The 21,686-nt window shown below is 34.4% G+C and overlaps 1 protein-coding gene across 1 annotated transcript; it reads right to left on the bottom strand.

Moving 5' to 3' along the window:
- Positions 1-9,529: 9,529 nt before the first annotated feature.
- Positions 9,530-18,757, bottom strand: LOC110733448 (protein SMAX1-LIKE 8-like). The gene is made up of 4 exons (XM_021913501.1): positions 17,140-18,757; positions 15,479-15,674; positions 11,662-12,889; positions 9,530-10,398 (listed from the first exon to the last, which is right to left on the bottom strand). The coding sequence occupies exons 1-4, from the start codon at positions 18,303-18,305 to the stop codon at positions 9,896-9,898; spliced, it is 3,093 nt and encodes a 1,030-aa protein (XP_021769193.1). The 5' UTR covers positions 18,306-18,757; the 3' UTR covers positions 9,530-9,895.
- Positions 18,758-21,686: the final 2,929 nt, after the last annotated feature.

Below are 21,686 nucleotides of genomic sequence, written 5' to 3'. Positions count from 1 at the left end.
TGCGTTCAAATCATTTTATTGTAAGAAGCATTGCATCATCTAATGTTCATTTTTGTTTATTCGTGTTTCAACAAGTGTTCATTTTTGTATCATCAAATGTGCATTTTTGTATTATCAAATGTTCATTTCAAGAGCTATGTGTAAGTTTCATAGTAAGATGTATAATACGGAGTATACAAATACATACGTCTTAGAGTTCTACTTATTTAAATAAAACGTTGTTAAAAAATAATTTCCAATATAAAATAAATTTAATTTAATTACAATAATAACACATTTCTATATAACTACACTATTACATATAATAATTGTTTCATAAACATGAAAGTGAACCAAATGTACATATGTGTCTTGTTAAATTAACATTTTTTGTTACATTTGATATAATAAAGTGTATATATGTATATCCTCCTTGTTGCACCTCTAATATGTGTGTGTGTATGTGTGTGTGTGTTTCATGATTTATATAATATGAGCACAATATATTTATCGCCTTCAACTTCCTTACTGGATTATCCTGAAAACACTATAAATATATAAAAATATTTCAACATGAAAATGAAAACGTATAAAATCTAATGAACATGTATTAAATTCTAAATGAGCATTTATTAATATGAAAAAGAACATATATAAAAAAAATAAAAAAATTCAAAAGAATATCTATAAATGTAAATGACCATTAAAAATAACCCAATATATCAAAATACAACTTAATGTGTATTGATATTAAATGTGAATAAAATACCATAAAATTAAATTATATTTTAAAATAAAATCACCAAAGGTTTATGATGAATGAACAATATGTGATTTATTTTTGAATATTTTTTGACATGTGAATGAACATACATTAATATACGTGTGAATATACACATATCCAAATGAACATCTATGTATCAAATTCGAATAAGCATCTATCAATATTAGAGCTAAAATGTATGTAATATAATATTCAAATGACGCTCATGAGCATATAATTTAATATGAAGTTAAATGTGTATTATTATAGTCTATGTGGATATTTTCAATGAGAATGAACATGTACATATTTACATTAAATAAACATATGTTTAAATACCAGTAAACATTCATTAATATGCAAAGATCATAAACAAAATTAGGGTAATCTTTTCTCAAGAATGAACCCTAGTAGATGTAAGGTGAGAATGTAAATGAACATATACTGCTATCATAATGAACATCTATCAAAATAAAAATGAACATTTACTGAAAATGAACATTTGTTCAGCAACCGTCTTCCCCGACGGAACCTTCGAAGTGTTCTTCTCTGTTTCGTTTCTACAAAAATACCACCAAATATAGTAGATTTTAGTCTATTTTGCACAAAAATAAGTGTATTTATAGTAGATTTTGTTTTAGAATATCAAAATACAAAATATATATATATATATATATATATATATATATATATATATATATATATATATATATATATATATATATATATATATATATATAATGTAGGGTTTACACTCAAAATTCTACTTAAATTAACAAATTCTTACTCTTCTTTTTCAGAATTTAGTGGCGATTGACAAACTTCATTTCTAATGTTAGACATTTTTAGATGTTTTGATATAATTTGCTGTAATTTTGAAGCAATTTGTAGTGAGTTTCATGCAAAATTTTGGTTTTGATGAGAGAGAATTTCATGAAAATGGGTTTGAAATGAAGGTTTTGATTTTTTTTTTTCTTTTTTGTGTATAAATGTGAGGAATGGACAGTTACTTGCATTTACTTTGATTAGTGGATGATAATTGTATGGTTAGTGGGGTGTGGGTAAGGGTTTTATTGTAATTTGGGGGGGGGGGTAGGTAGTTATGGCTACAAGGGGGTGTAGCCATTAGGAATTACTAGAAGTGTAGATGTAGTATGGGCCCTCCTCATACCAATCACTTAATATTCTACTTGAAAGTGGGGGGAGGATGAGATTTGAACCCGTAATCTTTATGTCACGCTGACTCCGATACCGTGTTAGTGGACCAACTCAACCAAAAACTTAATTTGATGATTTAGGCCTAGAATTATGTTTTCTATTCTATCAGTTCATTAATAGAGTCGATTGTAATTTAAAATAATTCTGTGATTATAGAAAAAACATTATACTTTGTATTAATTAACTAAGCTCAATACTTGTTTAAATGTGTTTTAATATACAATTTGTATAATTATATCACTGTAATTGGAAAATAATTAAAGATATTAACATATTACAGATATAACATGCTTTGGGGACCAAATGGGAAAAAAAAAATAATAAATAAAAATAAAAACATAGCGAGTGTATATACTACCTCTGTTACATATTACTCCCTCCGTTTTTAAATATTTGCTCCATTTATCCATGCACGGAGTTTTAGGAGAAATTGGAGAAAGTAATAAAATATGGAGGTAGTAGGGTATGAGGAAGAGTTAGAAAATTGTAAAAAGCAAAAGTAATTGAGAGAATTAGAGGAGAGATAATATAAAATTAATAAAATATGATTTATGTTGGGTCGACTAGTTGAGATAAATGAATTGATATTGTAAAAGATTTCAAAATAAAGAAATAAAGCAAGTATTTAAAAACGAGCGGAAAAGAAAAGTGGAGCAAGTATTTAAAAACGAAAGAAGTATATGCAATTTTAGGTATTATTTTTGAGATATAAAATATTCAAAAGTTGCACATAATATGTAACAGAGGTAGTATATAATTAAGACCATTTGATTATATTTTATTATTGGATATCCAAAATTATAAAAGTAAAGTTCTATAAAACATAAAATAGGATAAATGAGCATAGCATTAGAGCTGTCAATTCGGTTAAACGGGTCGGGTTTGGGTCGGGTAAGAGTGGGTCGGTCAACTTAGGTCAGGTTAATTCGGATTAATTCCATAACCTATGTGGGTCGGGTTTGGGTTGGGTCATGCTTGAGTCAGGTCACGTCGGGTCGTACTTTGATCTTATCGGGTCGGGTTTGGGTCGGGTTAATAACAGACCGAGTTACATTCGAGTCGGGTAAATAATAGGTCGGGTTTAATTCGAGTTTTCACGGGTTAAAAAACGAGTTAGGGTAATTCTCGGGTTCGAGCCGGGTTCGGTTCAATTCAATAATTTGCGGGTTAGAATCAGGTCGGGTCATTCACGAGTTTGAGTCGGGTTCGGTTCAAGTCAATAATTTGCGGATTATAATAAGGTCGGGTCATTCTCGGGTTCAAGTCGGGTTCGGTTCAAGTCAATAATTTGCGAGTTATAATCAGGTTGGGTAATTTCCAAGTCGGGTCATTCTGGGATTCAAGTTAGTTTATGTTCAAATCAATAATTTGCAGGTTACAATCAGGTCGGGTCATTTCCAAGTCAAGTCATATTCAGGGTCAACTAACTATAAATAGATAATTATCATTTTTATCAAGCTAATTATTTCCTTTGACTATAATATATATAACAATATACTAGGGAACTATTATTTATAATTTACGAAGATAATTATCTCCTTTGACCATACAACAAATATATACTATATTTAACTCTTAAATTTGAGGATGATGCTCCTTTCTTTTGCTGGCCTGGACCGACTTGGTCTCCCTAGACAAAATGCTTTGATCAACAATAATAAGGTGATCTAAATTGCATTTAAGGTGATTTGAAATCGGGTCAGAACAATTTGGGTTGAATTTAGGTCGGGTTAATAACAAGTCGTGTTAAATTCAAGTCGGGTTAGTAACAGATCGGGTTGAATTTTTGGGTCGGGTAAGTAATAGATCTGGTAAAATTCGGGTCGGGTCAATAACAAGTCGGGTTGAATTTGGGTCAGGTCAATAACAAGCCGGGTTGATTTCGAGTCGGGTTTGTAACAGGTTCGGATGAATTCGGGTCGGGTTAGGAACGGGTCGGGCTGAATTCAAGTCAGGTTAAATTCGGGTTTTGACGGGTTAATATTGTAACACCCCATTAATTCTCTCTTTTAATCTGTGAGGACTCTGAACAATATTCAAGAGAATTACTGGCGTGCTACTGCCACGTGTTCAAACGTTAAGGCTTTATCAGAAAATAGCAGCGGAAAAAACAAATTCAGTTATAAATAAGTTTCAAAACCAATAACCAAAACCAAATTAAATCATACAACTTGGAACCATTAAGGCCCTCATTCAAAACCCCACAAAAGTAGTAAATAAATAAAACCAGAGTTTAAATAAATTCAAACTTATGAAAAGAAATAAACTGCGAATAATAACCAACTCTCTACTCAAAATCCCACAACCCTGATGCGAATGCTGCGTATGTAAGAACCTGTGGTTAATCTGCTCCCCAATATTACAAATGTAAAAATTGGATCGTCACAGGGTCATTGAAAGGCAAAGGCCATGACAAAAAAAAGACACACACAAAAGCACGCAATCAGCAAAGCTGAGTACATACAAGCTGCGAAACAAATAAGAAATCCATAACATGCTACTAATAATCAATCATCATGCATCATTAAATTATAGACTCAACACACAACTCAATTATCAATTTTATTAAGACTTCACAAGTTAATAGTGGCAAACTCATTTTATTTAATTCTTTGGATTTAGCAATATACAAGGTTGTCCAAGCCATGTCCCATTTGGAACATCAACACAAGAAAACCCCATGCCTCCTTTTGGAAACATCAATAAACATCCAACGACCACGGGCGCGACTCCGTGACCGTAGTTAGTATGAGATCTCACCTAACTCTTAGTTTTTTTAAAAAATATTTGAAATAGGAGACTCGTAGATCAGACGACCTCGATAAAAGTACACGGCTAATACCCCATGTACCCCAACCCCTGATTGTCATTACTCCAGAAGTGCACCAATCCAGAGTTTTATTGCTCATCCATCTTGCACTTTACGTGATTTACAGGTTTAGACTTGGTGATGACTCATATGCATAACAATACAAACATTCTAAACACAATTCAACCAAACAAGGCAAGTTTCCAATTTCAATTCTTGATTTATTAGTGACAAACAACATTTATTATTTATTCCTTTACTACCTCAGTGTATAAACACCTTGAGTGCATAAGGCACCCCAAAACCTTAACCTCGTCTTATAAGACTTGAATTCCTCCTTTACTCATCTTGTTTGCATAATCATGAATGAGTAATAATTTAATCTTTACACCAATCACATGCCTTTGCCTTTAAGCGCACCTTGCATAATTAGAGCACAAATAATACTTGCATTATAAACTAGTGCACATCATTTGAAATTCACAATGTATAACCAAACAATTTAACCCATTCAATCCTATACATGATACTAAGTTCTCGATCCTTTCTTAAACATGCACCTAAAAGAAAGGTTTCGTAACTTGTATGTACCTTGAATAAACGAATTGGTATGCCACTTTACTAACTAGAAATCACCTTCAATAAACTCCTCTCCTAAACCAAATAATAACATCTCAATCAATACCCAATCAATCAATTTTACAGCAATACTAACTTACTTTAAAGCCTTCAAAATCCAAATCAAACAACACTTTAATTAAAACCACCCCTTTAGTTAAACTTAAAGGTTTATATATAGTTCTTTAAATTTTCTTCATAAAAACCTTAAAATACACTCTTATACATGAAATTACAGCAAGTTTAAAGGTTAATAAAAATCTTAAAATTATTTAAAAACCCCTAATAATCTCCCTTTTAATCGGGTGATTAAACCCTCTTTATAAAACATCAAAAGTAGTACTTAGAAACTATTTCCAGCACTTAAAACTTCAATAAAAACATATATTAATGCTTAATTAACTTTAAACATAATTAATTTTATCAATCAAACTCAAGGATAATATTTAAGTATAAAAAACTTCGTTAAAATAAAAAACTGCCCGAAAATCATATTTATAGGCTGAATTTGGCCACGAGAGGGTGGTACACACTACCAAAGGTAGTGATTCTTTCTTAAAACGTTGTTTTCACATGAAAAACACTACTTTTTCATCAAAATCGGATGAGTTCAGAACCTGATCGGAATTAAAACGGGATTAATATTAACGAACGGAAATCTAAAAATTAAAACACGAATTTAAGTGTTCAAAATAATCTGGAATTAAGTTATACTAATCACTAGTTATAATCACCAAAATTTCAAAATATCATTACTATAAAAGCCCTAAATCAATTGTTCATAAAAACCCTAAAATCATGATTTTCAATAAATTGAAACCCTAGGTTTATAATTCATAAAATGTAAAAATTTATAACATAAATATAATCTGAAATATTGAAACCATCAAAATATAATTTGATACTAAAAATATAATATTTATACTAAAATCAAAACCCGAAACAATTAAATTAACATTAAGCAAAATAATGAAACAAAGGAGGATGAAAATAAGACTAACCTTTTTGTGTAGGAAATTTTTGGAGATTCATGGGGTATTTATAGGAGAGAATTATTGTAGGGTAAAAAGGAAGATTGGGCCTCATAAAAATAATGGGTCAATTAAGTAAACAAATGGGTTAGGCTTGTTTGATTGGACATAAATTGTAGAATAAAGGTGCATAAAAAATTTGTTCAAATAATTTTCGACCCAGATTAATAATTTGAAACTTTTAAAATTAAATTTCGGAAAATAACAAATAAAGATTATAAATAAAATAAAATTTCATTTATAAAATATTTTTAAAATACGAGGGATTACAAATACGGGTTAGGGTCAATTTCGGTTCAAGTCGGGTTCAGTGCAAGTTAATTAAATTGGTCGTTGTATACTTGTAAATCGGTGCAAGTTGTAAACCGGTAAATTGGTCATTTAACAGCAAATCGGAGGGTTCCACACATCCAATTGGACTCTCGTAGGGTATTAAGGACCATGGTAAACATTTCGGAAATTTTTATTTCCGGAGAAAAAAAGTCAAAAAATTCCAAAATTAAATACTAATATCCATGCTTTTTGAGAAAATTTGGAGGTTTCGAGCTTAGTTTCGAAAAGTCTTGAAATTATATGAAATACATTTCGGGGTCATATAATGCTGTTTGGAACCATATATGATCATTATTTGTTGTCATAAATGTTTGTGGTAGGCTTGAATTAATGAAATCGGTGCAAGTAGTAAACCGGTAAATTGGTCGTTTAACAGCAAATTGTATGGTTCCACACACCCAATTGGACTCTCGGAATGTATTAGGGACCATGGTAAACATTTCAAAAAAATTTATTTCCCGGCGAAAAAAAAGTCAAAAAATTCCAAAATTAAAGGCTAATATCCACGTTTATTTAAAAAATTTAGAAGTTTCGAGGCCCAGTGTAGAAAAGTCTTGATATTTTAGGGGATATATCTTGGGGTCATATAATACCGTTTGGAACCATATTTGATCTATGTTGTCATAAATGTTCGTAGTATGCCTGAGTTAATGAAATCCGTGCAAGTTGTAAACCGGTATATTGGCCATTTAGGCAAATTGGATGGTTCCACCAACCCAATTGGACTCCCGCAGGGTATTAGGGACCATGGCAAACATTTCGACAATTTTTATTTTCGGGCGAAAAAAAGTCAAAAAAATTCCAAAATTGAAGACTAATATCCACGTTTTTTGAGAAAATTTGGAGGTTTCGGGGTTCGGTGTCGAAAAGTCTTGAAATTCTAAGGGATATATCTCAGGGTCATATAATGTCGTTTGGAACCATATATGATCATTATTTGTTGTCATAAATTTTCGTGGTAGACTTGAGTTAATGAAATCAGTACAAGTTGTAAACCGGTAAATTGGTCGTTTAAAGGCAAATTGGATGGTTCACCCACCAAATGGGACTCCCAGACGGTATTAGGGATCATGATAAACATTTCGGCAATTTTTATTTCTGGGCAAAAAAAGTAAAAATTACAAAATTGAAGGTTAATATATCCACGCTTTTTGAGAAAATTTGGAGGATTCGGGGCGCGGTGTCGAAAAGACTTGAAATTCTAGGGGATACATCTCGGGGTCATATAATTCCATTTGGAGCCATTTATGATCATTATATGTTGTCATAAATGTTCGTGGTAGGCTTGATTTAATGAAATCGGTGCAAGTTGTAAACCGGTAAATTGGTCATTTAAAGGTAAATTGGATAGTTCAACCCACCCAATTGGACTACCGGAGGGTACTACGGACCATTGTAAAAATTTCGGCAATTTTTATTTCCGGACGAAAAAAAGTCAAAAAATTCCAAATTTGAAGGCTTATATCCACACTTTTTGAGAAATTTTGGAGGTTTCGAGGCACGGTGTCGAAAAGCTTTGAGATTTTAGGGAATACATCTAGGGGATCATATATTGACGTTTGGAACCATATATGATCATTATATGTTGTTATAAATGTTCGTGGTAGGCTTGATTTAATGAAATCGATGCAAGTTATAAACCGGTAAATAGACCGTTAAAGGCAAATTGGATGGTTCTACCAACCCAATTAGACTCCCGAAGGGTATTAGGGACCATGATGGTAAACATTTTGGCAATTATTATTTCCGGGTGAAAAAAATCTAAAAATTCCAAAAATAAAGGTTAAAATCCACGCTTTTTGTGAAATTTTGGAGGTTTCGGAGCCCAGTATCGAAAAGCCTTAAGATTATAGGGGATACATCTCGGGGTCATATAATGCCGTTTGGAACTATATATGATCATTATATGTTGTCATAAATGTTTGTGGTAGATTTGAGTTAATGAAATCGGTGAAAGTTGTAAACCGGTGAATTGGCCGTTTAAAGGCAAATTGGATGGTTCCACCCACCCAATTGGACTCCCGAAGGGTATTAGAGACCATGGTAAACATTTCGGCAATTTTTATTTTCGGGCCAAAAAAAGTCAAAAAATTCATAAATTGAAGGCTATATCTACGCTTTTTGAGAAATTTTGGATTCATATATAATGTCGTTTGGAGTCATATATGATCATTATTTATTGTCATAAATGTTCGTGGTAGGCTTGAATTATTGAAATCGGTGCAAGTTGTAAACCGGTAAATTGGTCGTTTAAAAGCAAATTGGATGGTTCCACCCACCCAATTGGACTCCCGGAGGGTATTAGGGACCGTGGTAAACATTTCGGCAATTTTTATATCTGGGTGAAAAAAATTCAAAAAATTCCAAAATTGAAGACTAATATCCACGCTTTTTGAGATATTTTGGAGGTTTCGAGTAAGGCAGTCAACTCGGTTAAACGGGTCGGGTTTGGTTCGGTATCTGTGGGTCTGGTCAATTCGGATTAATTCCATAACCTATGCGAGTCGAGTTTGAGTTGGGTCATGCTTTAGTCATGTCCACATTTTAATTCAAGTATCTATCAACATTTGCTCGGTGTGACAGACTACCATGTAAAAGGTATACCAAGATGTATAATATGACATACTATATATGTTAATCGAGGCATATGCCGCATATCCATAATTAAAAACTAAAAAATAAAATAAAATAAAATAAAAAAAAAGTACTTAGTATTTCAAAACTACTATAGATAGGGTTTAGACTAGTAAGATGCATGAGGAAACCCAAGAAAGCATATATACAGATTCACAACTTCTCAAGTTTCAATTCAACATTGGGCCTAATATCAGCATGTAAAAGATCAATGTTTTATCTATGCGTATTATAGAAACCTACGTATAATACAACAGTCCATTGAAAAAAGATATACAGCTTAGTGCATAACTAAACTTGTTACTACATACTGTACTATATTATACTTCGTACTTCATATATTACATATAAAATGCATTAGTATAGCGTGTGAAAACACAAAGCTATACGAACATATAGTTATATACTAAGGTATTATACAAGATATATACTAAGAACTACAAGTCTACAATCTATACATTATACTACGTACTATTTTAGCATAACGGTACCAGTATTCCTAAAGTTGTTTCAAGTCAAAATTATTTTCGAGGGAAGGCAAGCTTCTTGTACCTGCTGTTCTACATACAGCACCTCACAGGCAGCAATCATAACAATAGAATGACCAGTCGGTTGATATCTACTTTGAGCTTCAACAAACCCTTTGCTAAGAACCCGGCCAATCCAATCCTCAACCTCTTTATCACTGTCACATAAGCAGGCAGCTGCGATTATCTGATCCATGACTTTAGGCTCAATCTCCAGCAAGCACTTCGACTTGATTACTTCATTGAAGCTTGCATGAATCATTTTAGATATTTTTGTAGCCAATGTATCATAATCAAAAGGGTTAAATTCTAATTTGACCAAAATCTTACTTAACTGGCCTGAGAAATCCTCCAACCAAGAATCAGATCTTTCAGACAAACACCCTGCAGCATCGTTTTCTTCAATGTTGGTGTCATTAACTTCACTAGTTTCAGCTGGAAGGTTCAAGTCAAGGGACATAATAGATCTCCTGTGAGGTCGTTTGAGTCCTAGGGGTGAAACAAATTTGGGTTAAAACCGAACCAAACCGAAAACCGAACCGAATAAGAAATATGGTTCGGTTTTTTTTCGAAAGTGGTTCGGTTTGGTTTTGAAAAAAAAAATATTTCGGTTTTCGGTTTGGTTTCGGTTTTAGAAATTGAAAAACCGAAAAACCGAACAAAACCGAACAGAACCGAAATTTCAGGCCCAAAAGCCCCCTAGCCCAACACTTTTACCCTAAGTATATAAAGGAAAAAAAAAAACCCTAATCCCTCACTTCCTCATCTGACTCTCAGTCTCTCACCTCTCCTTTCCTCTTCTTCTCCTGATCTCACCTCTCCGCCCTTTCTCTCCTCTCTTCTCTTCTCAGAATCTTAGTTCTTCCTCTCCCTCCTTTCCTCTTCTCAACTCCGTCCTTTCTTTCTCCTCTTTGATCTCTTCTCCATCACTCTGTTCTCCTCTTTTCCCCACCAGCCCACAGCGAATAAGTTTATTTACAACGTTATTAAGCCATCAACTGAGTAGCTAAGGTTTTTCATGTCAAATTCATCCATGAAAACACTAGATCTAGTGTTTTCATGGTCGAACTTGACCTTTAAAACCCAAATTCGAGGTTTTTCGGTGGAATGTGAGGTATGTCCTCTTTTTCTTAATTTTAATTTGATTTGAATTTTTTTTCCTACTTTATTTTTATGGTGGCGTAGCCGTGTAGATTGAATTGCGGTGGTGATAGGTAGTTGTGGGTCGATCTAGGGTTAGTGTTTGGGTGGAAAGGATGAAGGGTGGTGAAATAAGGTGGGTTGTGGGTTGTGGTGGGTGCGGATCTGGGTTAGGGGTGGTGATAAGGTGGTTTTTGGTGGTTGTTGTGGGTGGTAGTGGTGATAGTTTCTATGGGTGGTTAGTGGTGGTTAGTGGGCATTGTTGTGGGTGGTTAGTGGTGGTAGTTTCGGTGTTTTTTGGTAGGTTAGGGTGGGTGGTAGGTGGGTTTTAGGTGGGATGTTTGTATGGTTTGGTTTGGTTCAATTTTAATTGGTGTGGTTTGGTTCGGTTTTTTTGCAAAATGTGATGTTTAGGATGCTTGAGAGGAAAATTCGGTGCGGTTTGGTTTTTTTTAGGAAAACCGAAATTTAGGTGGTTTGGTTTGGTTCGGTTTCAAAGCTAAAGTGGTGCGGTGTGGTTTGCAAAATCAAGAAACCGAAATTTGGTGGTTTGGTTTCGGTTTGGGCAAAAAACCAAACCGAAAACCGAACTTTCACCCCTACGTTTGACTTCCATACAAATAAATTGGTCAGTTTTTACATCTGTTCCATTGAGCTTCCTCTTGTTTAAGAAGGTTTCACAGGCCAACTTATCTCCTGTTTCATGTGAAATACCTTTAACTACAATTTGAAGTGGCCAGCCTTTTGCCCTTCCAATTCTCTCCTCCGGAAAGTTTGACGGCTTCCCCCTCAAAGGGAGTGTGGAGCTTTTCTCTTTAGAAATCGAAGTTAAAACGAAGATTCTATTGTTAGTAGCAACTTCCCTCCCGTATGAGTCTGAAAATTTACCATCTTTCATGGCCTGCAACAAGCTGCATTGAAGTACTGGGTCCGCAGAGTGGACATTTTCAAAGAGAACAACACAGGATGGTGTCTTCCGCAACTCCTCAGCAATGTAATCAACTATAGTCTTGCCTCGAGACCTTGCCTCAGACCCTTGGCAGAATATCATATCTCTAGAGCTTAAATCTACATGGATGAAGCTCTTCTTGCTTCCATATAAAATCTCAGCAAGGGCCACAGCAGTTTTTCTCTTGGCAAAAATGTCAGGTCCACTAAAGTTTAGCCAAATATCTCCTCTGATACCAGATTTTTGGTGGCTTCCACTAACTGTCCAGGAATGAGAGACTATCTGGCTGATCATTCTGAGAGCTTCACATTGCCGACCAACCCTTTCAAAAAGAGTTTTAAAAAGTGCCTTAGAATTATTCTCAGGCCGCTCATCTGCTTTCTTTTGTTGCTTCGAAGCTTGAGGAAACAATCCCAACCCCAAATCTGTGGCTACCGAAACAACAGATGAGGGAGATGTTTGACCATCATCCACACCTGATATGCAGAAACTGTAAGGAGAAGAGCCAACATCAACAGGATGCCCTGTTCTTGGAGGACTTTCTGATAGTTTAGTAGGGAAAATACCACTCTTTAGTGACCTTAAAAGAACTGACTTGCTTGATGAAGACAACGAATGTTTCTGTACATCCATGGAGGTGCATGAATTGATCTGTCCATAATCACATTCCTTGCAAGACCCGCTGGTAGTGCAACTGCTCTCATTGTCAACTTTTATGACCTTTTCGTCAGGACTATGGAAGCCTACATCAGTTGGAAGTTGAGAAGATTCTTGACAAACTTCTGGCTTGGATGATGGTTGAGTATGGTTCTGACATTGACATAAATTGCAATGCTTTTTCTGCAAAACTGCTACTGGAGCACTTAACAGCACTTTCCCACCTTTAGCCTGCACTGAAGAGATAAAATATGGTTAACTCAAAACAAAAAAAAATACAACACGAGCATGTATTCAAACATGACTTAAATGAGCAACAAGAACCTTTGGTTTTTCTAATAAAAAATGTACAGGAAGTACGTCACAAATGCACAATATTAATCAGATTCATACTACATGAGTACCATATTCATTCTGTAATATATACTCTGTAGCAATAAGACCAATAACCGTATAGTAAACCTAAAGCAAGAAGCCTGAACTAGAAATAGGACCCTTATAAATTTGTTAGTTTGTCTGTTCATTGTATGGACTATGGAGTACTATATCTTGCATTCTTGCTCTATATTTTTATTTTATACTAAGTTATAATTATGCTGAATTGTAAAATTTCAGTTTATTGAGAGAAAAATTATTCAATTTTGCTAATTGTATCCGAACTAGATTACAAAAAATAACATAAAAGATGCACTCTAAATCTTTAATTCTATTTGAAGTGGTAAAGTATCCAAGATAATCTTTTAGAGAACTACCACCCTATTTCATACTTGCGAACTACTCACTCCGTCCCTAGATGTTGTGCTCAACTGCTCATTTCTCACATTTCACGGTAATTAAGAAGAATGGAGTACATAAATATTCTTGAAAGTAGAAGAATATTATATGCGAAAGACAAAAAGTAAGTAATGATATTTTGGAAAAATGTGTATTACATGGGAAATGTTAAAAGCCATTAATAGCACGGAAATTTATGGATGTGTAGCAGAATTTTACAAGGGAAAGGTAAAAAAGTTGTGTGGAATATGATAGAATTATGTGATACTTATTTTTAAAAAGAGACACAATTTGGGACACCATTTACAGACACATCATTTAGAGATGGAGGGAGTTGAAGAGAGTATTTAGAATAAATAGTTTTTATTGTATTGGAGAATCCATTACCCTAAGAGGTTCCAGCATGTCAGCAGTCAACCTAATAAAGATATTATGATGTACGAGTATTTTGAAATCAGAATTCTGTAGGTAGCTTGACGTTCTATACTTAGCTTAGTTAGCTAGATTAGATCACTTCATCATTGTATCCAGAAAAGTTGCAATAATAACAAGTTATATTTCCTGCTTCTTCTGAGTACACAGAAGTTCTACACTAATATACTAAACCTGTGCTGCTGTAAGAATGCTGGATTTTTTGTCCTGCAGAGTGTGCAGAAACATTCAGTTCTAGTTAAATAAAGGTAAGAACAAAATTACCCAAGATTTCCTATGTAGGTAGCAAGTAGCAACCTAATTTACTTGGCTCAAGCAGGCTGGCAAACAGGTCATTCAGGTCGGGTTCGGGTCGGGTCAATTCAGGTCGGGTCAGCAAATGTTCGGGTCGGGTTGATTCGGGTTTCGGGTCAAAATCGAGTCAGCACTTTGGGTCAAGTTCAGGTTGGGTCAAGTTCGGGTCAGGTCAAGTTCAAGTCGTGTCAATTCGGGTCGGGTCAATTTTTAAGATCAATTTTCGGGTTAGGTCAAATTCGGGTCGGGTCTATTCGGGTCAAGTTTGTGTCGGGTCACCAAAATAAATTCACTTAAAAAAAATAGTTGGAAAAATAAAGTAAAATCGTTAAAAAAAAAATCATGAGTACCTATTACGTAGGAAATAAAGAAGCCCTAAACTAAGTAATTCACTATTTCACCCTATTCACTTAGGATTCGGGTCAATTCGGGTCAAGTCGATTCGGGTCAATCAATTTGGGTTACAATCGGGTCGGGTCACTTCGGGTTTCGGGTCAATTTCGGGTCGGGTCACCCCGGGTTATCGGGTCAACTCTATTTCGGACCGGGTTTGGGTCGGGTCGGGTTAGTTCGAGTCAGGATCATTTTCGGGTTACGGGTCGGGTCAATCAGGTTGGGTCAGGATTGTCAGGTCCGCGTCAAGTAGTACAGGGGCATAGTGATTCCCCTTTAAGTACCAGGTTTTTACCGATTTCACAAAATTAAATCCTTCTATTATGAGGTTACAAAGCAGCAATGCCTCTTGAAATGGTAATCTAGTCTCTTTACCATAACTTTTGTTTAACTTTTCACTAAATTTTAAATTTTCCACTGTACCTTAAGGATAGGATACATTTACATATGTCTAAAAACACATCCAGTGGATGCTTGTCCCTCTTGAGATTATTCCAATTCCCATCTTTTTCTTTTTCTTTTTCTTTTTTTTTTTCAAGGAAGGAGTTAGGAAGGGTATTAAGTATATGGATTTGCATGAGAATGAGGCATTTGATCATCGGAGATGGAGGAAGAAGATTTTTGTGAATGACTATACGGAATAATCACTTTTGGTTCAACTTATCACTGCACCTAAGAGCATATTTAGTATGCTTGGAATACTAATAGGTCAATATGCTTAGTACTGTATGATGGGCACAAATAAAGGCAAGAATCAGATACAATGGTACACCCAATTACAGGTTGTTATTCTTGTTAAAAAGTTGGAGGCTTCATCATGAATATGACTCTTTTCCTATATTCCTTGTTTTTGACCCATACAAGAGAAAATCTTGGTTTGAATCTCTTGTGAAAATTTAAAACAAAGATTAGAAATATAATGCATACCTTTATGTTATCAAGTGTATCATTTGATCCACATTTATCAGCCATTAAAGTCATGCATCCTCTACTTGAAATTTCTTCCACGATTTTTTCATTGCTCATGCTACAGGGAGTGACACATTGATATGAGCTGCCGAATGGACCTTTGACTTCAGGAGATGAAAAAAACCCACCAAGGGGAACAAATGATCCCATCAAGCTGTTAAACATGATATGGACATGCGACTATGAGAAACTGAAGTTAAGATGTCAGAGCAGAAAGCAAATTCAAAAGTAGCTGGCATTACAGAAAGTTCAAACACAGATGTCTATGGGACTGAACAATGCTAATCAACACACAGGCTATTTGAGTAGAAAATGAACCGAATCCAAAGCAGAACCTTGAAAAGTTAATCAACAACAAAGTATACAGTTAAAATCTTGTCAAAAGACTCTAGTTTAGAATGAATGAATTCAAAACAAAAAAATCTATGAGAAGCAAAGGAGGTAACCCATGTCTGGCAGATTAAATCACAATTCACCAGATTCTTTTACAATAATGTGTGGTTTGTCTTTGCCAAAAAAAAAATGTATGGTTTGTCTCCTTGTCTGTCAAATAGATCCTGAGACCAACAATCTGGGCATTCAACATTAATTTGCATAGCTATCGTGTTACTCCAACGTTACTTTAGCATAGAGGCATAGAGCTGCTACACTTCACTTGCTCTGATGCTCTCTAGCAATTAAATTTCTCATGAATGAAATTTACCATCACAACACCCCATCACAATTAAGGTAAGTGTAGTATAAACATGCAGAAATGCATGCTACTGGTCCTGAAGTCCCTGAATTGTCTAAGGGTTAGATTTTTCTTTAAGGGTTCAGAACTAGACTGAGGAAACATCACTACATATATCAATTTTAGTTCCTCGAAAACCACAAGCACCATGAAGCCATGGAAAATGTTTTGTTTCAAATGCTACAATTTAACTGCAAATTATATGCTCATCGCTGTAACTTTTAACCATCAAGAGAGATTGACTGCCCACGTGCAAAAGCTAGAAGAACTAACATGTAAGCTTGCAAAGTAAATCTATGAGCTTCAGTAGATTTGGAGCCGTAGGTGTATAAACATCCTAAAGAAGCCATGCAAATCACATAATTTAATTTTTTTTTTCAAGGAAATGTTAGAAACTATGCATGGATCAAACTCTTCACTGAACTATCATGACAATTTTTGTGTGCAAACTGACTTAGGCAACAACCAATATTGATAATAAAACAGAACCTCAAGAAACTATGCATTGTTTTGTTCACATAGTCCAAAATCCAATGCCAGGTAAGAGGATAAACATAACATACAAACGGAGTATATACAAGGTCATAGTCCTCATAGAAATCCTATAGATGTAAAAAACATAGCACAAGTTCCTACTCAAGAACATTGGAAGAAAAAATGATCAAACTTAATTTTATGCAAGAAATAACCTATGATCACAAGTTTTAATTCTCACTGCTTTAGAAGTTAGGTTATCAAATACACTGTAAGCCTAGAGCATGCATCATTCTATTCTAAATAATGAAACAAAAGCTGAAGGTTTTATAAATCCTGAAACTAGCAGCAGTCATACTAAGTACCATAATTTATAATCCGTATAAATACTAAGATCAGAGTAGTAAGTCACCTCGACTTAAAGCATGATTCTCCCACCGGAGGCCTGACCGATGTGATCGGTAGAGGCTGCAAATCCCAGTCCTTGTCTATAGATGGAAATCTACGTAAGAACTCCATACACATCTGATCATTTGCAGCAGAACCAATTAGCCATATTTTGGTATCATGAACCTCTAATAGCTTAGTCAATCTTTTAACAACACTATTTATCACATCCTTCACATATTCATTATTACCTCCAAGAAAACACTTGACATTACCAAAACTAACCATCAACCCAGGCCCCAAGCATTGTTGCACCATCAAATCCATTTCCCTAAATCTCAAATTCACAGCCTCATAACTCCAACTCTCGGTCACAATTTTCGACACATCTTTCTCAATTGAAACCACTTTGATCCCATGTATCTCTAAAGGCAAATAACCACTCTCCCTTCTTTTCTCTAAAACCTCTACAAAACCCTTAAGAACATCATTTGCACAAACCCCAACAAGCAATGGATTTCTACCCTTATGCCTTACAAGAACCTCCCCAATTCTCCTATAATCACCCTCTTCATCCCCAAAACCCGAAAACGGAAACCGAAATCGACAACTACCCGGCTCCGAAAACCCACCAAAAACACTTGGCGGGTACCTAAAATAACCCTGTAATGGCCTCAAAAGAGCCAACTTTACATCAAAACTACAAAACCCTGCATCACTAAACACCCTACTAACAATTGGATCATCAAGAATTGATATAATCAAGTGTGGCAACTCCACTTTAACAACCCCAGATGAACAACTCCCTAACTGTTCTTGATGATTTTTAACGGTCATTAAGCTATCAGGGTGTCTCCTCTGATTAGCTTGTGATCGTTTGATTGCAGCCATCAAAGAATTTGAAATTTTGGGTTCATCAACACTAGGTTGTGAGATGGGTAACCTATCTAATGACACAGAAAGGCAAAAGTCCAAAGCTTTCAACTGAACTTTAGGGTAAAACGCAGCGTTTTTTGCTCTTACACAGGCTTCCCGGAGTTGGGAAGGTGATAGAGAAAGAAAGGCGTAAACAGCATGAAGCGACGTCGTTTGAGCATGCCCACGGCGGCGCGTAACTAACACTGCCTTATCAAGCGCGTGGGAAGCTTCAGTATTAAGACATTGCTTTGCTGTGTTCACCGGAGTTGGCATACTGTTGCCTCCCTGAAAGGGAACACCCCAAATAAATAAAAATCAAATCTTGGGTGTTTTTTATTTTTTCTTTTTGAAAATGGGAAATTTAAAAATCAAAAATTTGATTGAAATGAAAAAAAGGGGGTGGAAAATTTGATTAATTTATTGTGAAGAAAAGGTGGAGGGAAATGGTGAAGGTGGAGAATGATGGTGAAGAGGGTGGTGGAAAGTGGGACCTTCATTGAGGCATTTAGTCGAACACATGGTATGCATTATATTCGAGTATGATTTCATTTGAGATTTGGGATTCCTGTTTTTTGATTGAAACACTGTTGGATTTTGGAATTATGGATGATAAAAGGAGTCAATTCTAACATGGAGTAGTATCTTCTCAAAATTTATAAATTGAAGGGTTTTTTAAATTTTTCTCCTCAATTGGAATCCCACTTTATTTGATGACTTGTTGTTGTATCTCGATTGGAATTGGACCAATTTGATAAATTTAGTCAATGATTCACTATCATCAAGTGAAGTAGTCAACTAGCCATTGGGTGGAGTAATGAGTTGAGTGATGAGGTTACTTTTAGCTTATCATTACAATTCAACGGCCAAATATGAGTCGTACATAGAGTGGTCATAGACTAGAGTGATTCGAGTGAATTCATTTGGATCGTGTTATATTCGGAATGAAAATATTTGATTTTATTTCTCTCTATTCAATTCTAATCATGTACGAGCGAGGAGTTTTAAATTTTTAGTCAAGTTAGTTTTAGATCAATTATTGAAGAGTTTGTAATTTTGAGTCAAGTTAATTTTGGTTTATTATGGGAAAAAGATTAACTTAAGTTGTGTTCGATTTTGGACCAAAACGTTTTGGTTTGAATTTGTTCAACTCATCCACTTATGGATGTGCATGCGCTAGCTGGCCGTTGGGCCTCCATATTTTTCCATCCTAATCTTTAAATTCATGTTATCCTTTTACATCTATGTTTAATCCTCTATTGTCTTAGTTTTCCAACCTAATCTTTAAATTCATGGTGTTGCCCTTTTACATCTATTTTTAACCTTTTGTTATCTTATAATTTAGGTGAACATTGATCCTTTTTTACTTATCCTAAACATACATGATAAATCTCATTATATGTGGTGAATAGTGATAGTCTAACATGCGATAAGGAAGTAAACAAGCAAATAAAAGATAACAAAATTCTCATGTGACGAGTGAACAAGTTGTAAAACAATATATACTTGTATATTGTCATACACCAAAAAGAATACATATCAATAGGCTTACACTTTCATAGGACAAACCTTGGCTCATAAAATTCGCTATTCGTAATGACGTAATGTTATGTCATAAAATAGACTAGCATTAGCAAATAAAAATAAATTGACTAAAATTTAGCAATCACGATCCTTCATTTTCTTCCTTTTTAAATGCGATTAAAGTGGGATTACAATTGACAGGAGGATGGAACTAGCTAGGATTTTTTGGTTCATAAATTTTGGTTCGTGGCAAAATTATAAGCAAACCTTTTACTAAGGAACAAAAACATTGCTTTCATTTGTACATTTATCAGAAAAAAGAAGGGCACCCTAATTTTCTAGGAACCTTTTATTTGAAGGTGACTTTTAAGACGTGAGAAGAATGAGACATTATATTAATTGTACATCTTTTTTATTTTTAGGGAAAAGGCATTTTATTACATCTAAGTAATGCAATTATTCCAAAAAGTAAGAGCGACATCTACAATTATGAGGAAGAACGATTGGTCTGTTTCAGGACCAACATCTACAATGATAGTGAACAAAAGAAGGTTTTCTGACAAGGCACTAAACATGAGGAAAAAGAGCATAAATTATGAGGAAAGAGAGCATAAATTATGAGGAAATAGTACTGAGTAACTAAACTTGATTCAGAGAATAATATAAACTTGATTAAAAAATTACTTAATTTGAAAAGAAAAAAAAATGTATACAAAAAATAGTCGTGAAGGAGAGAGTGGGGGATAGCTCAAGTGATTAGAGCTCCCCACCGGTTTCAGGTGATTCTGAGATCGATTCTCATCACCCCACCCTTGTGGTTCTCTAAACACCAAAAAAAAAAAAAAAAAAAAATCGTGAATAAGTATTTGTATACTAGATAATTCCTGAGTCATGCTTACAACCTCTATTTTTTTTTAATAAGCATGAAAAACATGCATGGACAAGCATGATAATAGAAATGGAGGAAATACAAGTTGATATCCTATATCAACATAACTTGTTGATATAAGGGCATCAGTGTCTTTTCAGTCATTAAATAAGGGGCAAAATCGTCGACACAAGGACTACCCACACATCCCGTTGAACAATACCCCGTTTCGAGGACAGACGACGTTGGAGAGCTGTCAACTATTGCTCTCTGCAATTCACCATCTCTGAAATTGCTCCAGCTCACCCACCATCAATAACTCAGCAATTTCGCAGCCTTCAATCCTTTAATCACTCAGTAGTTTCACTTTGTTCAGCCCATTTCACCATCTTCAATTACGAACAACTTCAATTCAGCTCCGATAGGTCGATTTCACGAACCCAGACCACACAATAATCAGTTAAAGGAGGGATTCGGATACCGAGGTCGAACTTTGCAAACGAGCGACCAGAAAATCAAACCAGATCTATCGGAAAATCGCCATGAAAGTACCCCTTCTATCTTTGTATATTTGTTTCTCTATCTTCTTTTCTTTCAAGCAAAGGATTGGCCACAATAAACACTTGACGGCGTTAACTTCACCGTGACACATTTGACTCATAAAACGGGGTCCAGCTCACCAATAGTATTAAACAATGAATAAATTACAAAAAGTAGGTATCATAATTGCAGAAATGTCATTATATCAACAAAACTTGTTGATATAGGATATCAATGGGGTTTGGCTCAATAGAAATATGTCAACTAAAAAAAACTGGATGTAATATAAGTTTCTAGAGAAATACTTCGTATAATAGAACAATCAATTCTAAATTTATAATAACAATCTTAAAAAATAATAATAATAATAATAATGACAGATAAATATAATGAATTTTCTAGGCAATTTATCTATAAAAAAAATAAAAAAAAAATCCCTTCAAAAAAACTCCAATTTTGTATCGAGTAATAGATTTATTTTAGCTCATAGTCTATAGAAAATTATTTCTTTAGATTATGTATTGCCAAAATAATTGTTTATACGTACTTCATAAATATAGCTTGACAAAAGGCATCTAAAATACAAGTAAAAAAATCTAGCTAGTCGACACATATTATATATTTTTTTAATATTTTTATTTTATTATCTACTTAACCAATTGCAATTTGTATTATTGATGTCAGTGACAATTATCTAATAAAAAAATGAAGTAAATAGGAAAAAA

This window comes from Chenopodium quinoa, unplaced genomic scaffold, assembly GCF_001683475.1.
Source record: "Chenopodium quinoa cultivar QQ74 unplaced genomic scaffold, ASM168347v1, whole genome shotgun sequence".
Lineage (NCBI taxonomy): Eukaryota > Viridiplantae > Streptophyta > Magnoliopsida > Caryophyllales > Amaranthaceae > Chenopodium > Chenopodium quinoa.
This window is presented reverse-complemented; position numbering and strand designations above follow the sequence as displayed.

Bases quoted from the DNA above. Each gene is read 5' to 3' on its own strand.
- LOC110733448 (XM_021913501.1), bottom strand. From the start codon at position 18,305: ATGCCAACTCCGGTGAACACAGCAAAGCAATGTCTTAATACTGAAGCT. The intron at 15,675-17,139 runs GTGACTTACTAC...CATGTTTAACAG, and splicing joins GAATCATGCTTTAAGTCGAG to CTTGATGGGATCATTTGTTC. The intron at 10,399-11,661 runs TCAAACGTAGGG...CACCCCTAGGAC, and splicing joins CCAATTTATTTGTATGGAAG to TCAAACGACCTCACAGGAGA.